The 16,882-nt window shown below is 47.7% G+C and overlaps 1 protein-coding gene across 5 annotated transcripts in view; it reads left to right on the forward strand.

Annotated features, from left to right (window-relative positions):
• USP21 (ubiquitin specific peptidase 21) overlaps positions 1-16,882 on the forward strand; it is a 409,008-nt gene that overhangs the window by 237,282 nt on the left and 154,844 nt on the right. For all 5 annotated transcript variants that reach the window (XM_069217823.1, XM_069217824.1, XM_069217825.1 and 2 more), the window contains one exon: positions 416-553. In XM_069217823.1, coding sequence (XP_069073924.1) covers positions 416-553 — 138 coding nt within the window. The remainder of the gene's footprint in view (positions 1-415; positions 554-16,882) is intronic.

Raw genomic sequence — 16,882 nt, forward strand, 5'->3', positions numbered from 1 at the left:
AACAATTAGAGTTTTGTTTAAAAAAAATAAAAAAAAGTAATAAGGCTCACCAGGGCATCCACCGTCCACTATAATTTAAAAGGAAATATAAAAAAAAAGGAATAAAGATTGTCTCTCCTGCGTGAAAAAGAGGGGTGGAGGTCTGAGATTGACATCGCATTTACTCAAATAAATAACCAGAAGCCAGTCACACAAAAAAGTGGGTTCTTAATTTTAAATAGGGTCAAGGTTTTCCCCAACGTCTTATTGGTGCCATTCAGTTATCTTGTTTACTATTCCTCTGAGCAGTCACCTTTTCAGATCGGTGTATTTTTCGTTACTTTTGTTGTTGGTGTTAAATATTTGATATAATGACTTTTACAAAAAAAATTGGAGAGTGATTACGACCTGTTATGTACTGATTCTTTTACCACAGCCAGCAAGACGCACAAGAGTTCCTTAAGTTTTTAATGGACCGACTTCACGTGGAAATCAACAGAAAAAGCCGAAGGACTCCCTGCATCCTCTCCGACGTTAAGCGCGCATCTGTGCTTGAACCTTCAGACACTGTGAGGTAACCTAGAGAGGAAACTGAAAGCAAATCAAGTAGCCGTGTATGTTTTAAGTCCGCAACGGTGGTTCTTTCTAGTGTGTCTGAAGGAGGAGGAAACATTTCATCTCCTGTCTTTGTAACTGATGGCCAAACCCCCTAGAATGTGAGTTAAACACACAGGCGCCACTTGTGCAAGTATGACACGTTCGAAATGTATTACTTTTCTGTCCACCTGACACCCGCATGCATTTTTGTTTCCTATGCATGTCTGATATGTATTCATCCGCTATCTTAATATTGTGTCTTTTTGTGAATGAGTGATGTGTTTCTCTACCCGCTTTTCCCAGTAGTAACCTGTTTTCCTCCTGTGCTCTATGTCGACCATTTGTGTATGACTTGGTCACATAGGCGTCATTTTCATATAGAACTTCTGCGTGTTAATCAAACTGACATAAAAGTGACCTTCAACAAATTGCATTTACATTCACCCGCAGGCTGTTTTAGTGCATAGGAAGAGATTTGCATTAGGGTAATGGCGTTAAAAGTTACAAATTGTATTTTTTCCAGCCTTTCCAATGAGAATCCTGCCAGCTTTGTGAAAGATTCAAAACTGTTCAGTTTGCCTCACTTTCCTGGGAAAATCTTAACAATTTGTCACACATACCAGTTCTTAACATTAATGAAATTGATCTGCAGAAGATATAATTTGCACAGAAAAGCTAGTATACTTTTCCTTCCCATTGCCGTTATGCACAGAAAAGATTTGCAAATGAAAAAGACGCTAAGAGAAGTCCACCAAACATTTGCTTCTGGACATACAACTGCTTTATGAGATGCAAACTTGCAGAAGGAAAACGTGCACACTTTTTCAACGTTGGCGGGTTTCGATATTTTGGTAAAATAATTATCTCCTAATGGAGGAAGACTTTGTAGTGGTGAAGATAACCAGATATACTTCAGAACCTTCGCAAAGGGCGAAATCTGAGTTTTATGAAAGGTTTCTGCTGCATCATTATTACCAAGGCGCTTGCTCTGGGCTGTGAGGGGTGTTATGACAGCAGTGGGGCTGGCTGTCAGGACAGTCCGCAGTGCCGCTGTTAATCTTGTATATTTCATCAGAATTCAGGCAGCGCTGGCCATAGGCCTGACACGTAGGACTGACTGGAACACTTCGTACTGTGGCTATCAAAAGAAGCAATTGCCTGCTTGTTGGACCTGGCTTTTTGACAGGGACATCCCCAAACTTTTTGCCTCCTTCCTCCTATTTTTTCTGACCTGTTGTTGTTGGCTTTTGACCTCTGAGCACTTTACCACTGCTAACCAGTGCTAAAGTGCATATGCTCTCTGTGTAAATTGTACTATTGATTGGTTTATCCATGATTGACTATTTAATTTACCTGTAAGTCCCTATTAGAGTGCACTACATGTGCCTAGGGCATGTAGATTAAATGCTACTAGTGGGCCTGCAGCACTGGTTGTGCCACCCACCTCAGTAGCCCCTTAACCTTGTCTCAGGCCTGCCATTGCAAGGCCTGTGTGTGCAGTTTCACTGCCACTTCGACTTGGCATTTAAAAGTACTTGCCAAGCCTAGAACTCCCCTTTTTCTACATATAAGTCATCCCTAATGTGTGCCCTAGGTAACCCCTAGAGCAGGGTGCTGTGTAGGTAAAAGGCAGGACATGTACCTGTGTAGTTATATGTCCTGGTAGTGTAAAACTCCTAAATTCGTTTTTACACTACTGTGAGGCCTGCTCCCTTCATAGGCTAACATTGGGGCTGCCCTCATACACTGTTGAAGTGGCAGCTGCTGATCTGAAAGGAGCAGGAAGGTCATATTTAGTATGGCCAGAATGGTAATCTAAAATCCTGCTGACTGGTGAAGTCGGATTTAATATTACTATTCTAGAAATGCCACTTTTTAGAAAGTGAGCATTTCTTTGCACTAAAAACTTGTTGTGCCCTTCAATCCACGTCTGGCTAGGTTTAGTTGACAGCTCCTTGTGCATTCACTCAGACACACCCCAAACACAGGGTACTCAGCCTCACTTGCATACATCTGCATTTTGAATGGGTCTTCCTGGGCTGGGAGGGTGGAGGGCCTGCCCTCACACAAAGGACTGCCACACCCCCTACTGGGACTCTGGCAGACAGGATTGAGCTGAAAGGGAACTTGGTGCATTTCTTAGAGACTCTTTGAAATCACCCCCACTTCAAAGGCACAACTTAGTATAAAACAGGGCCTCTGCCCTACCTCATCAGACACTTGCTGGAGAAGAAACCTGAACCAGAAACTACATCCTGCCAAGAAGAACTGCCTGGCTGCTCACAGGACTCACCTATCTGCCAACCAAAAACCCCATTTCTAACATTGGTGGCAGCGGTGGGATAGGACTTGTGTTTGTGCAGTGACATACAGTAGCTAAGTATTTCACTACCTACCCACAGTTGAAGGTCAACTTGATTTTTTATCTCTTTTTTGACTTTTGGTCTCTGATGTCCTCCTGGATATACTATTGATATTTTGGACTTTGGATTTTGGTTTTTGCTGGTAAGATCCTATCAGAATGGGATCGCTTACCTACTTATTCTTTTTGCCTACTGACCACCTCACTAAGGCTGACCTAAGGAAGCTTTGCAGAGAATGTGGCCTTCCTGTAGCAAAGAGATCTACTAAAGCAGAGATGCTACGTGCCTACATAGTCTGGGAGGAAGACAGATGGGCAGAGAGAGAGGCAGCAAGAAACCAAATGACTAAGTACCCCTCAGAGGAGGAGGAGGACGACTCAGATGAGGAAAGAGACCCAGTGAAAAAAGAATGGCTCATGGCTCAAGCACGGTGGATGGAAGAGCTAGATTAGTTTATTGAAAGGGCTGAGGCAGCAAGTCTCTTAGCCCTGGAAGAAGAAAAGATTGCAGCTCAAGAGCTGAGCTGTAAAGAGCTGAAACTGGAGGCCGGAAGGGCTGAGTCCAGTTCAGATGGTGGCAGCAAAAATCTTGCATCTAGTACTGCTGAAGAAGGGCACAAGCCCAGAGATGTGGTACCCAACTTGAAGAAGAGAGTTGACACACCCCAGGCGGTTCAAGGGTATGAGGTAGTTCCCGTTATGCACAGGGTCCCTGAGAAGGATTGGGGAACTGGCACAGGGAGTCATATTCCTACTGGGGGGAGGGACACTTTACTGACTCTAGCAGAGAGTGACAGAGAAAAGGGTTCCCCCCTGGTGGACGTCCTGGATATAGAGTGTAGAGACATCCCAGAAGAGTTTGGGTTGAGTGTCAGGGACAGTCAGATACTGTCTCACCAGTCTCAGGAGGGTGAAGTAGAGTGCTTTTCCAAGGTTGAGTTACTAGGTGGTTGGGTGAAGGGTACTGTGGTTAATACATGTGAAGGGCAGAGTGATGTAATTGCTGGAGAGCATATGTCTGGTCCTTATTTTCCAGAGCTACGCCAACACCAGGTGGAGTGTGAGTTCTCTGACCCCAGGGAACTTACAGTGGAGGCAGACTTTTGGGTGAGTACCAGAGAGTCTGAAGAGGCATTTGGGGGTGCTCCTGAAGGGAGTGGTCTAGGTGGTTCCCGACCAAGTGAGGTGGGAAAGGATTGTAGTGTCCCAGGTAGGTCTCAGAGCCTAACCTGTACCGTAGGGCCACCTTTTGAGGGAAGCCCCGCAGTGGCAGAAGAACTTGGGGGGATGACTGTAGACAGCATCCCAACAGTTCTGGTGTCTGGCAGTACCACTCCTAGTGAGGGGGTGCAGAAGTCCAGACATAGGGTTGAGAGGGGGTGGCAGACCCCAGTGGAGGATCTTGAAAGTCAGGGGTCAGCTCTGAGAGCAGAGCCCCCCAGGAATGACCCAGGTGAGACCGTTTCTGGTTTGGGGGAAACCCAGACTCTGCCGGATGGGCAGAGGTCGGGAGACCTGCGCCAACCAGACTCTTGTGTGGCCCTTGGGGACGGCGTGTCCCTTGTGGGGGGTGAGAGTGCCCCCCAGGAAGTCCTGGCATGCCAGGCAAGGATTCAACCTCAGGATGGTGACTCTGGGTTGGATAACCGGGTTCAGAGGTTAAACTTTGACCTGGTGGGGGGTAGATGTGCCCCCCAGAAAGTCCTGGAATGCCAGGCAATGGCTCAACCTCAGGGTGGTGACTCTGGGTTGGCTTACCAGGTGAAGAGGTCAAACTCTGACCTGGTGGGGGGTAGGTGTGCCCCCCAGAAAGTCCTGGCGTGCCAGGCAGTTGTCCAACCTCAGGGTGTCGACTCTGGGTTGGATGGCCAGGTTCAGAGGTTAAACTCTGACCTGGTGGGAGGTAGGTGTGCCTCCCAGAAAGTCCTGGGGTGCCAGGCAATTGCCCAACCTCAGGGTGGTGACTCTGGGTTGGCTAACCCGGTTCAGAGGTCAAACTCTGACCTGGTGGGGGGTAGGTGTGCCCCCCAGAAAGTCCTGGTATACCAGGCAATGGTTCAACCTCAGGGTGGTGACCCTGGGTTGGAGAACCAGGCTCAGAGGTTAAACTCTGACCTGGTGGGAGGTAGGTGTGCCTCCCTGAAAGTCCTGGCCTGCCAGGCAATGGTTCAACCTCAGGGTGGTGACTCTGGGTTGGATATCCAGGTTCAGAGGTTAACCTCTGACCTGGTGGGGGGTAGGTGTGCCCCCCAGAAAGCCCTGGTGTACCAGGCAGTTGTCCAACCTCAGGATGGTGACCCTAGGTTGGAGAACCAGGTTCAGAGGTTAAACTCTGACCTGGTGGAGGGTCAGTGTGCCCTCCAGGAAGTCCTGGCGTGCCAGGCGATTGTTCTACTTCAGGGTGGTAACTCTGAGTTGAATGGCCCAGTTCAGAGGTTAAACTCTGACCTGGTGGAGGGTCAGTGTGCCCTCCAGAAAGTCCTGGCGTGCCAGGCAATTGTTCAACCTCAGAGTGCTGACTCTGGGTTGGATACCCAGGTTCAGAGGTTAAACTCTGACCTGGTGGGAGGTAGGTGTGCCTCCCAAGAAGCCCTGCTGTGCCAGGCAATTGTCCAACCTCAGGGTGTTGACTCTGGGTTGGATGACCAGGTTCAGAGGTTAAACTCTGACCTGGTGGGGGGTAGGTGTGCCCCCCAGAAAGTCCTGGCGTGCCAGGCAATTGCCCAACCTCAGGGTGGTGACCCTGGGTTGGGGAACCAGGCTCAGAGGTTAAACTCTGACCTGGTGGGAGATAGGTGTGCCTCCCAGAAAGTCCTGGTGCGCCAGGCAACTGTTCAACTTCAGGGTGGTGACTCTGAGTTGAATGGTCAGGTGCAGAGGTTAAACTCTGACCTGGTGGAGGGTCAGTGTGCCCTCCAGGAAGTCCTGGTGTGCCAGGCAATTGTTCAACTTCAGGGTGGTGACTCTGAGTTGAATGGTCAGGTGCAGAGGTTAAACTCTGACCTGGCGGAGGGTCAGTGTGCCCTCCAGGAAGTCCTGGCGTGCCAGGCAATTGTTCAACTTCAGGGTGGTGACTCTGAGTTGAATGGGCAGGTGCAGAGGTTAAACTATGACCTGGTGGGGGGTAGGCGTGCCCCCCAGGAAGTCCTGGTTTGCCAGGCGGTGATCCAGTCTGAGGGTACAGACCCTGGGCTGGAAGACCAGGTTCAGGTTGTCCCCCTGGACCTGGAGGGAGGGGCTACTGATAACAGTGCCCCTACCATGTTGTCTTCTGAGGAGGCCACTCCTAGTTGGAGGGTGCTGGACCCCAGAAGGGAGGGCAGGGGGAGGGAAGCCTCACCCCGGGCCCTAGTCCCACCTGAAGGTACAGACCCCAGGTTGGAGGGCCAGTGGCAGGTTAACAGCCCTGCACTGGTGGAGGAATGGTACAGGGTGACTTCTGTAAGCCCCCTGGCCATGTTGGACTCTGGGGGTACCGCTCCAGGAGGGAGGGTACAAAGCCCCAGAGGGGAGGACCAGGTTCAGGCTGTCATCCCTGACCTGGTGGAAGGGAGAGTGGTTAAAGGGTGCCCAGCACCTGGGGCTACCGCCCCCCACTCTCCACAGCCACAGTGGTTGGAGAGCTTTGAGAGGCCTGGGGCCTGGCTCTCATCCCTGGCAGCTGTCAGTAATCCCTGTGGCTTGCTGTCCGGGTGGACAGAGTTATCCCTGGGGAGGGGACAAGTGTCCCACCCCGGGGATAGAATGGGCAACACCACTGTGTTGGTCCTGGTGGTACTATCCTGCTCCTGGGATACATCTGTGAGCAATGTAAGGTTAGGTGCTGCACAGATGGGATCCGCAGGAAAGGAGAAAGGTTCCCCATGGATGGGCTTAGTGGGCCCTGAGAGTATGGACAGAGGGATCCAATTGGAGTCAGGAAGGCGAAGAACTGGAGCATGCCCCTGCTGTTGTGGGCCTGGGTCCTTGTTCTGTCGCCTCAAACAGGGAAGTACATCAGGATAGTGATTGTTCTCCCCTGGCTTTAGGCTGGTGGGGGGTCATGTTGGACCTGGCTTTTTGACAGGGACATCCCCAAACTTTTTGCCTCCTTCCTCCTATTTTTTCTGACCTGTTGTTGTTGGCTTTTGACCTCTGAGCACTTTACCACTGCTAACCAGTGCTAAAGTGCATATGCTCTCTGTGTAAATTGTACTATTGATTGGTTTATCCATGATTGACTATTTAATTTACCTGTAAGTCCCTATTAGAGTGCACTACATGTGCCTAGGGCATGTAGATTAAATGCTACTAGTGGGCCTGCAGCACTGGTTGTGCCACCCACCTCAGTAGCCCCTTAACCTTGTCTCAGGCCTGCCATTGCAAGGCCTGTGTGTGCAGTTTCACTGCCACTTCGACTTGGCATTTAAAAGTACTTGCCAAGCCTAGAACTCCCCTTTTTCTACATATAAGTCATCCCTAATGTGTGCCCTAGGTAACCCCTAGAGCAGGGTGCTGTGTAGGTAAAAGGCAGGACATGTACCTGTGTAGTTATATGTCCTGGTAGTGTAAAACTCCTAAATTCGTTTTTACACTACTGTGAGGCCTGCTCCCTTCATAGGCTAACATTGGGGCTGCCCTCATACACTGTTGAAGTGGCAGCTGCTGATCTGAAAGGAGCAGGAAGGTCATATTTAGTATGGCCAGAATGGTAATCTAAAATCCTGCTGACTGGTGAAGTCGGATTTAATATTACTATTCTAGAAATGCCACTTTTTAGAAAGTGAGCATTTCTTTGCACTAAAAACTTGTTGTGCCCTTCAATCCACGTCTGGCTAGGTTTAGTTGACAGCTCCTTGTGCATTCACTCAGACACACCCCAAACACAGGGTACTCAGCCTCACTTGCATACATCTGCATTTTGAATGGGTCTTCCTGGGCTGGGAGGGTGGAGGGCCTGCCCTCACACAAAGGACTGCCACACCCCCTACTGGGACTCTGGCAGACAGGATTGAGCTGAAAGGGAACTTGGTGCATTTCTTAGAGACTCTTTGAAATCACCCCCACTTCAAAGGCACAACTTAGTATAAAACAGGGCCTCTGCCCTACCTCATCAGACACTTGCTGGAGAAGAAACCTGAACCAGAAACTACATCCTGCCAAGAAGAACTGCCTGGCTGCTCACAGGACTCACCTATCTGCCAACCAAAAACCCCATTTCTAACACTGCTCATACCCTCATTCACAATTTGCCAAGTTGATTAATTACTTGCTCTATGAACCAGACTGAGTGTAACATTTAACGCACACTGACAGGAAACGTTGTCAACATTTACAAGCCACACTACAAATCGGTCGTACAGATATGAATAATAATGACTTCTGTTTTTACCCAGCACTGGGTCCTGTAGTCTATTGTCCTTTAAACAATAGACGTTAATATTACACATCTGAAATTATTTTATGAACCTCAGCAGAAGGAAGGGCTGAGTCTGGGATGCTAAGGTTCAACCTGCAACCTGTTTTGCTAATTTAACGCAGAGTAGGGTAACTGAGAAATGCCCTGTACGAGGGTAGTAGGGGGCATAACATGACAATGACTGTATAATGGCTGGCCCCTTGTGCTGTAGAATGCAGCATTCGACACTCATTCTCCCTACACATTGGTGAGCACATCATTGGAGGAAGAATCCACAAACCTGTAGTTAAAATGTTCCTTAGACCCTAGCAAGTCATTGCGAGAACCTCTGGGACAGCGTTCTTGAAAACATGTCCATTGTCACAGTTTTTCCTAAGTATTATTTAGGGAGAACTAATGGGCCTATCTTTAAATCCCAGCACACTGCAAACCCAAATGCTTCCCCCAGTCTCCTCTCGAGTGGCTTCCTCTTGTGCCTGACTTGTTAATAAAAAGGGATAAGCAGTTTAATAGGTACATATGGGCTCTTAACAGCTGATTATTGGCTGCCTGACTAATGCAGTACTTAAGGAAACTAACAGATTTACAGTGCTAATTAGGAAAACCTTCCCTGTTTCCCAAGTCAAGAAGGGCAAATGGCATCAGAAATGCGTTTTGCATCCCTATGTTTATCAATCCTGCCCTTATGGTACAGGGCAGTTGCATATTCCATGCAAATAAAATAATTAAATCATAGTATGAAAGAAACGGATCTCCAACCACAGTAGCAGGAAATCATACATGTAAAAGATGGAAACATTGTTTAAATTCCATAAGCTTTGTGTTACATTTATTGTCCGTAAGCAGAATCCATGAAGGCTTCATCAGTATATATTTATTTAAATATAGAGTGTTCTAAGGCAAGGGTGATTCATGTTTTTTCGCTACAGCCACGAGGGCCCTTTCAGTCACATCACATCATATTCTGGGTCTTTAAGTAGCTAAAGTCCCAAAACAGAATCGTGCCTTTAAAGGTTTGCACATATTCTGCACATTACTAGATAGATGACTGGATCAGTTGCACTCCACTTTTGCAACCCATTCGGCTGAGGTGCTTTCTGTATTCTTTAAGTTTTGATAGTGCTTAGAGGAGTAGAAGGTGGTGGGTTTGAGCAGGTGGATTCTCCGACCCCTTTGTTTTTTTTCGTTAACATTTGTGATTTTTTAATCTTACTAGTTTCAGGAACCAATGGAGATAGTAACTTCGTGCATTGAGATGCTGAGCATTTGTGATCTTATAGTACAGAAATGTGGCATTGTCTGCTTTGGGTTGTTGGGTGTTGGTGGTAAAATGTCCATATGACACTATCATTGCAGCCCGGTGTACGTGGAACATTTTACTGTTATTGGGTGAAAAGAAAAACTGCTCCTTTGCCTTCTTTGCTTAGTCAAATTTAGTAAATAGGTGTTCACATAAATATCAAAAGATAACCGTTGATCACCATATAGTATTGTATTGTGATTGCATGTATATAGCGCTTACAATCCCTGATGAAGCGTTGAAGAGTTTTACGCCAGGCAGCACGGTGCTCCGGGTCCATGGTTAGTGGTTATACAAGACTTATTGGGTATTGTTGGCTGTTGAACTAGTCTTGTGCACTCAAGCAAAACATCCACTCCAGTGTCTTTGGGATAGATTAAATGATAGAAGTTACGTGTGATCCTCAGTGAAGGGGGTATGTGAGTACATGCATATAGTTGGTGGGCCTAATAGTTAAGCAATAGGAGATTGGATATTGTCAGGATTCAGAGGTATGACTAAGGGTGGAGAGGTAGTGGTCTTTGAAAAAAGTTGTGTGCAGTGACTTGGAGAAGGTTGTGAACAGAAAGAGGAGGCATACAAAGGATGGAAGGGAAGGACTATTTGTGAGGGAAAAAAAAAAGAAGATGCGATATTGAGATGTTTTAAGCACATTAGTTGTAATGCTGGATTTTAGAAATATAAGCCCTCGTTATGACATCGCCAATGCCAGGCCGCCATCAGGCCGCTTGTGAGGCCTGAACCCAGCCGGCCCTACTATGGTTTCCCTGCTGAGCTGGCAGCCCAGCAGGGAACAGGGCCTTAACATTGCAGCCGGCTCCTAATGGAGCCGGCTCCAATGTGGCAGTGCAGCGAGTGCAGGAGTACCCGCCGCGCATTCCACTGCCCATAATTCGGGTAGTGGAATGCGCGATGTGACTGTGCATGCCCCCTGCACTGCCCATGCCAAGTGCAGGGGCCCGAGTTCCTCATTCCGCCAGCGTTTCCATGGCAGTGTTTACCGCCATGGACAGGCTGTCGGATGGGGACTTGTAATCTCCAGGGCAGCGCTGCTTGATTACAACCGCCGGGGACCACCAAGCTGCAGGCTGGCAGCAGCCTGGCGGTGTCGGAGGTTGGACCGCCACAGTCATGATGTGGTGGTCGGATTGCCACGGCTGCGGTGGTCCGACCGCCACCATGACCCCCATAGTCTTCATTTTAGTAACGTATTGCTGAAAGCCAGACACACCTTATCTGTTACTGAAGCTGTGGACATTTTTTCATATATTTGTGTATTACTATAATTTTGTCATGCCAGCCTCACTGCTATCCACGCTGCATCTAGTAGTTGTAGGAATCTGGGTCATTATATGGTATATCAAAATGAGCTATATCTTGCAAAGAATCCAGGGGTTCCGTTATTAATGGACAGGGGCTTGCTCCACCAATCCCACAATGCTCTTTTAGGGGGAAGTGTGGTCGAGCAGCCTTTGGCTTATCCAAGAGGAGTGCTAGACATTTACCATAGGCACAGAGTCAATAAATGAGACACATGACTCAATAAAGAGATCCACGCCAATTTACAAAAACAAGTATCTTTATATATATGTTTAGGCACCAGAATTAAAATGATCAGGTAAGTATGCTTTGAAAGAAAAATACTTTCAGGTTTTAAAAGTAGGCGGTGCATTTTCCAAGAGCAGCAATTTTATCCTGTGGAGAGAAAAATAAGTACTGCGTTAAGGTATAGTACAGCGACTTAGGGAACCAATCTCCTGTTCTTAAGGTAAGTATTGGGCAAGGGTCAGGACCACACCAACATGTCACACCAGGCAGCGGCAGGGCGCAGAGGTGTAGTACCGCTTTGGGGCAGGTACTGTGGCGGCCGGATGCAGAGTGTAGTACGGCATTGGGTGCCCAGTATTAGTCAATGGGGATCGGACCAGTTGAAAAGAGGCTGCAGGCTGGACAGGGAGTCCAGTCGAGGAGAACCAACAGGTGGGTTCAAGTCTTGAGATGCTTGTGGATGGAGGGGTACCTTCGGTTCTCTTCCTTATGGGCCAAGGGCGATGGATGCAGAATTGTCCCGAGGCGTCTGGTTTTCTCTACCAGGAGCACTCACAGTTGAGGCGGCCTGCGGACAGAGGCTGCAGGCAGTGTCAGTGAGTCCAAAGTGGGCAAGTCCAAGGTGGACCGAGTTGGCACCGTTGTCCCACTTCAACGTGGGCTAGGTGGCACGGGTGTTGGGTTTGTGCAGTCCAGGGTCTTTTGGGGTGCCTGCACGATGCAGGGAAGCATCTTCGCTGCTCCACAGAAGTTCCTGGGTCTCCTTTGAAGGCAGGCAGTCCTCCCAGGCTTTGAGAGGCACAGCAGCTTGCAGGATGAGTCAACTTTGGTGCAAATCGGTGGGAACAGCTGACAGGCCGGCAGGGCTGGGCCAACTTAGGTGCTTCTTCCTCTGGCTTTGCTTTTGCTGCTTCTGAGTGTCCTTCTTCGTAGGTCAGCAGGAATCTGACTTTCTGGTGCCAGGAGCTCCCTTAAATACTGAATTTAGGGGTGTTTTGTAGAGTGATGAGAAGTAGCTATTGGGCTACTTACCCATGGGGTCACTACATCTCCTAAATGACCACTTCGTGTGAGAAGTGGGCATTACCCTGTCCCAGAGTTACTAAATCTGCCAACACCAAGATGGCAGATTTCTAAATGTGGTGTCCACATCAGGCATCTTTCTTTAAGGGTGGGACTGAGTTGAGGGCTGGCCACTCCTCTCTGAATACATTTCCCGCCTTTCCTGGTGCCAAATGGTCCCTGGGGTAGCGGTGTCGGCATCTCTCTTTTGAGTAAAGCCAGATCTGCATAACAAGGTTGGTGAGTTTCTTTGAAGTCCCCTACCTTGGAATGGAGATGTGCAGATCATCCTGTTGCATGTGGTGGGTAAACACCTCGCCCATAGCAGGCCTTGTCTGTGACCGCCCGAGAGCAAAGGCTCTCACCCTAGGGGGCTAGAATCTTGTCTGGTGGTGGCAGGGTGGCTTAAACTAGTCAGTCCCCACACAGGTAGTTGGCAGGGTTTCAGGGGGCACCTTTTGAGTTGCCGTCTGGGTGCATGTAATAATAAATCCATCACTGGCATCAGTGAGGGTTTATTAATACAAGATGTTTGATACCAAACATCCCTATTTTCAGTGAAGCCATCATGTAATTGGGGAACTCGTATTGACCAGGGTACAACACGTGTTCTCAAAATGGCTTCCCTGCTTACTCACTATGTCTAAGAATCAAAAAAGACATAGCAGGGGCATATCTTCTCTACCTTCTTTTGCAAATATGCCCCCACATGTAATATAATGCACCCTGCCTTAGGGCTTTAAGGCCTTCTGTAGGGGTGACTTACATATATTACATGCAGTATTAGGGGACAGGACACACAGCTGCAATGGCAGTCTGCATGTGCTAGGTGAGGGTTCCCTAAGGGTGGCACAATACATGCTGCAGCCCTTGGGGATCCTCTTTGGTTCCCATGCCCTAATAGGGACTTGCATGGGTGGGGCAAAAGGTATTGCCACTTGCGGAGCAATTACACAGTTTTAGAGAAAGATCTGGCACTGGGGTCCTGGTTAGCAGGAACCCAGTGCTCATTCAGTCAAAATTGCATCAAATACAAGGCAAAAAGTGGGGGTGACCATGTCAAAAAGGAGCACTTTCATACAGTAGTCGAATGTAAACAAGTAATGTAGAGTATACCAATTAATATGTAAACTTGCAGCCAGAAGACACATGCTGTTGTTTTTTCTTGCAAATGCTTACATTTTGAATCTGTATCTTGTGGCCAGATATCATGATCAGACTCTCTGAAGCCACCAATTTGTAGATATACATGAAAATGTCAAGACTTTGACCGATAAATAGGTCAGTGCTCTCCAGACAAAAGATGCATATCCAGTTAAAACAGACAAATGGTATTTTGAAAACATAGACTTTGAAAGACAAACTCAGGAGCAGATAGCGGCACCAAATAACACATAACTATCATATTCTGTCTCTGGCCAGATGAACAAAATAGGGAACAGGTAAGTTTGACAGACAACACATTCCTCAGTAGCTCCTGTTTTCTCAACACTGCTGACGAAAGGCTTCCATGTGCTAATGAAGCTATACTTATCTAACAGCCATCAAGTGACATAAATTAAAATGATGGTGGTCTTATTGCATAATATGGCGAGGGGCTCAAGACACTCCCATAATCACAGAAATGCACATAGACATTAGACTGAATGATACTGTCATGTGGGTGGAGGCCCTCTGCCACGCAGTGGCTGCGGGGCCTGCGTTACACCTTCACTAACAGCAAAACAAAAACATTCCCAAACAATTGTGGTTAACCTTCAACCAAAGAGTAATTTAATTGTAAACCTGTTGATGTGGATAGTCAAACAACTTAAAATCCACATAACTATTAAGAAAAAAAAACTGCAAAAAACTTACAGAATAATCTAAAAGAACACTTTAAAGAAGTGGCAGTTGTTTCAAAATGTATTGTTTTTGTATTAATCTGTCAGTCCACACAAGCCAGTGCTAAAGTGAATAAATATATATCAGTGGTAAGCCTACAAAAACTATAAGTCTTATGTAGTGTGTCTAGATATTGTAAATTAATTATTCTGCTGCTTGGGTTATGCAGATGTGAAAATGCAAAAGCAATACTTGAGAACTTCCGTCTCCCAGTCTTCCTTCTTCTCTGTGCTCAATGGGTAATACTTGGGCAGCCTTAGGATCTTTGATTTATTTTTTCATAAGTATGAAGTGCTTTTCAGTTTTACAAGTGGCATGGGAACAATACCTCCAAAGCTCCAGGATACACTCACCTTTTCAAATTGAACCATGAATTATTTAATAGCCATGAATGTTAGTCATCAAAGTTCCATTAAGTGCTTTGAATGGAAGACTCCGCAAACCATTTGATCAACTGTTAGCTAACCTTTCTTCACACCGCCTGCGTTGGAGACTTGATGCTGGCAACAATATATCAATAAATCTGAAGTATAAATGAAAAAACGAAGCTGAACTATGTAGTGCTATTTTAGTATGCTGTATAGAATGGTTTTGCCATAATAGTGACTTCTGTCTGCAGATTCTGTATCTTGGAATATTCCGCGGGGGTTAGACTGGGTCCAGAAATGTTTGAGCAATTCCCATACACACTGATACATGGCATTGTTCAGCTTCGCATGGCATTATCTGTATCAGAAGTGACATGCACAGTGCCTATATAGGCATCACCCCAGCGTGATGACCTCAGTTCCTTCTGCACAGTCAGAGGCGATCCAGCCGACCTACCCATAGTCAGTATTTTGGCTGGATATAAAAACATTTTTTTTTGTCATAGTCTAGTGTACTTTCTTTTCACCCTTTTATCAAGATGTCCCTGAAGAAAGCCATGAGGTTCAAGCCTTTTAGAGTCTGTCATCGACACGGTAGTGTCTGTGGTGCCTGGAGAAGGACCACAACTCTGCGTCTTGTGCGGTATGCAGGACCATGGAGACTCAGGCGATCATGAGCGGGCCATGAAGCTCTTAGCTGCTTGCCATGTGACTCCATGCCTCTCCACTCCCATTCTTGTGGAGGTTTGGGGACTGCTCCCGGAGTCGCTTGCCTCTGTCCTCGTTGCACTCCCAGGGTTCTTGAGGTAAGTCCCATAAAAAAAATAAAAAAAAGTTGAAGCCCTCTTCGACTTCTCCACATCACTCCCATTCTTCAGTCGACACAAGAGAACGACAACACAAATCCGGCCCGCTGTCAGGTTGTTCCTGTGCAGCCGGCAACTCCATGAGTTTTATGAGGCCATGAGCTTCATTTTGGGTGGTGGAACCCCTCTGAAGTACCCTCAGGCCAGATGGGTTCAGGAAGGATCTTCCACTGGGGCTCTGCCAGTGGGCCCGTCCTCCGTGCCAGATGAAACCTCCCACCCCCCCACCACCACCCTCCCTCACTGTCGGTGGGTGAATCCGGCTCGGCCCAGGGTGCCTCTTTTCGCCCAAGACTTAGGATCGTTTCACTGGTGCCATTCTCTGCAGTGCCAAACCCGTTGTGATCCCTGACTCCAGTATGGAGCTGGACCAGCATTTCACAATGTCAGTTCTGGTGCTGACCAGGCCTTCATGGCCTAATTTGGAGATGATGCCCTATTTCCCTGGGGGGACCACTGAGGAATATGAATGAAGGGGATCAGAGGATCTCTAAAGATACTCTGACCCTCCCTCTCTCCCCAGCAGAGTCTATGGCCGATGACAAGTGGTAAGAGGACCTGGCTGATGCCAGTGGTCTGGGCACCTCACCAGAAAGTGGATTCCTCTCACAGTTGCTACGGAGGAAGGGGCTTTTTTTAAAATGATGGTCTGGAGGGCAGCTATGGTTTTGGATCTAATGCTGCCCACTATCAAGGTCGAGAGAATATTTTGACAGAGGTGCTTTAGCCTGGAGTATTGTCTTCAGAACCTTTATGACCCATTAATGAAGCCCTTCCTGATGTCCTGCTCAGGGCTTGAGCTAAGCCCTGCACAGTCACTTTTGTGCACAGAACTATTGCTCGCCACCACTCCTCCCCCACTCCTGGAGACCCAGCTTTCCTCTCCTACCATCCCACCCCCAAGAGCCTGGTGGTCCAGGCCTCATCATCTCAACTTGTTCCCTACCACACCACCAGATAGGGAGCCAAAGAGGCTGGATACCTTTGATTAGGATTTTCTCTTCTGCCAGCCTGGCACTGTGGTCTGTGAACACTGCATGCTTTTGTTATTCCCATACTGCATGGGATAAGGTTGTACAAGTGTTGCCTATGGTTCTGCATGAGGCCCGGTCCATGCTCTCCCAGGCTATTGCTGATAGAAGAGATGCAGTGAAGTTCACAATAATATGTAGGTTGGATATGACCAACTCACTAGGCAGAGGCATTGCTTCAATGATGGCGCTCCAACATCGTGCCTGGTTGAGGAATCCTGTCTTTTCGGGTATGTCTAAGCATCTCTTATAGACATGCCCATCGATGGGGCTCGTCTCTTTGTCGATAAGGCAGATTCGGCGCTAGAAAGAGTCAAGGATAGAAGGGCCATTGCTAGATCGTTTGGGGCTCACCGCGGCCCCACAACAGCCGCATTCCGCCTTCGCCCATTCTATGGGTACAGTAGGGGGTTATCAGGTGTGTCCAATTCCCCCTAGCCACCATGGGCAGTAGGCACAGTCCTTTAGTGGCTGCGAACACAGCTCC

This window comes from Pleurodeles waltl, chromosome 12 (assembly GCF_031143425.1).
Source record: "Pleurodeles waltl isolate 20211129_DDA chromosome 12, aPleWal1.hap1.20221129, whole genome shotgun sequence".
Classification (NCBI taxonomy): Eukaryota; Metazoa; Chordata; class Amphibia; order Caudata; family Salamandridae; genus Pleurodeles; species Pleurodeles waltl.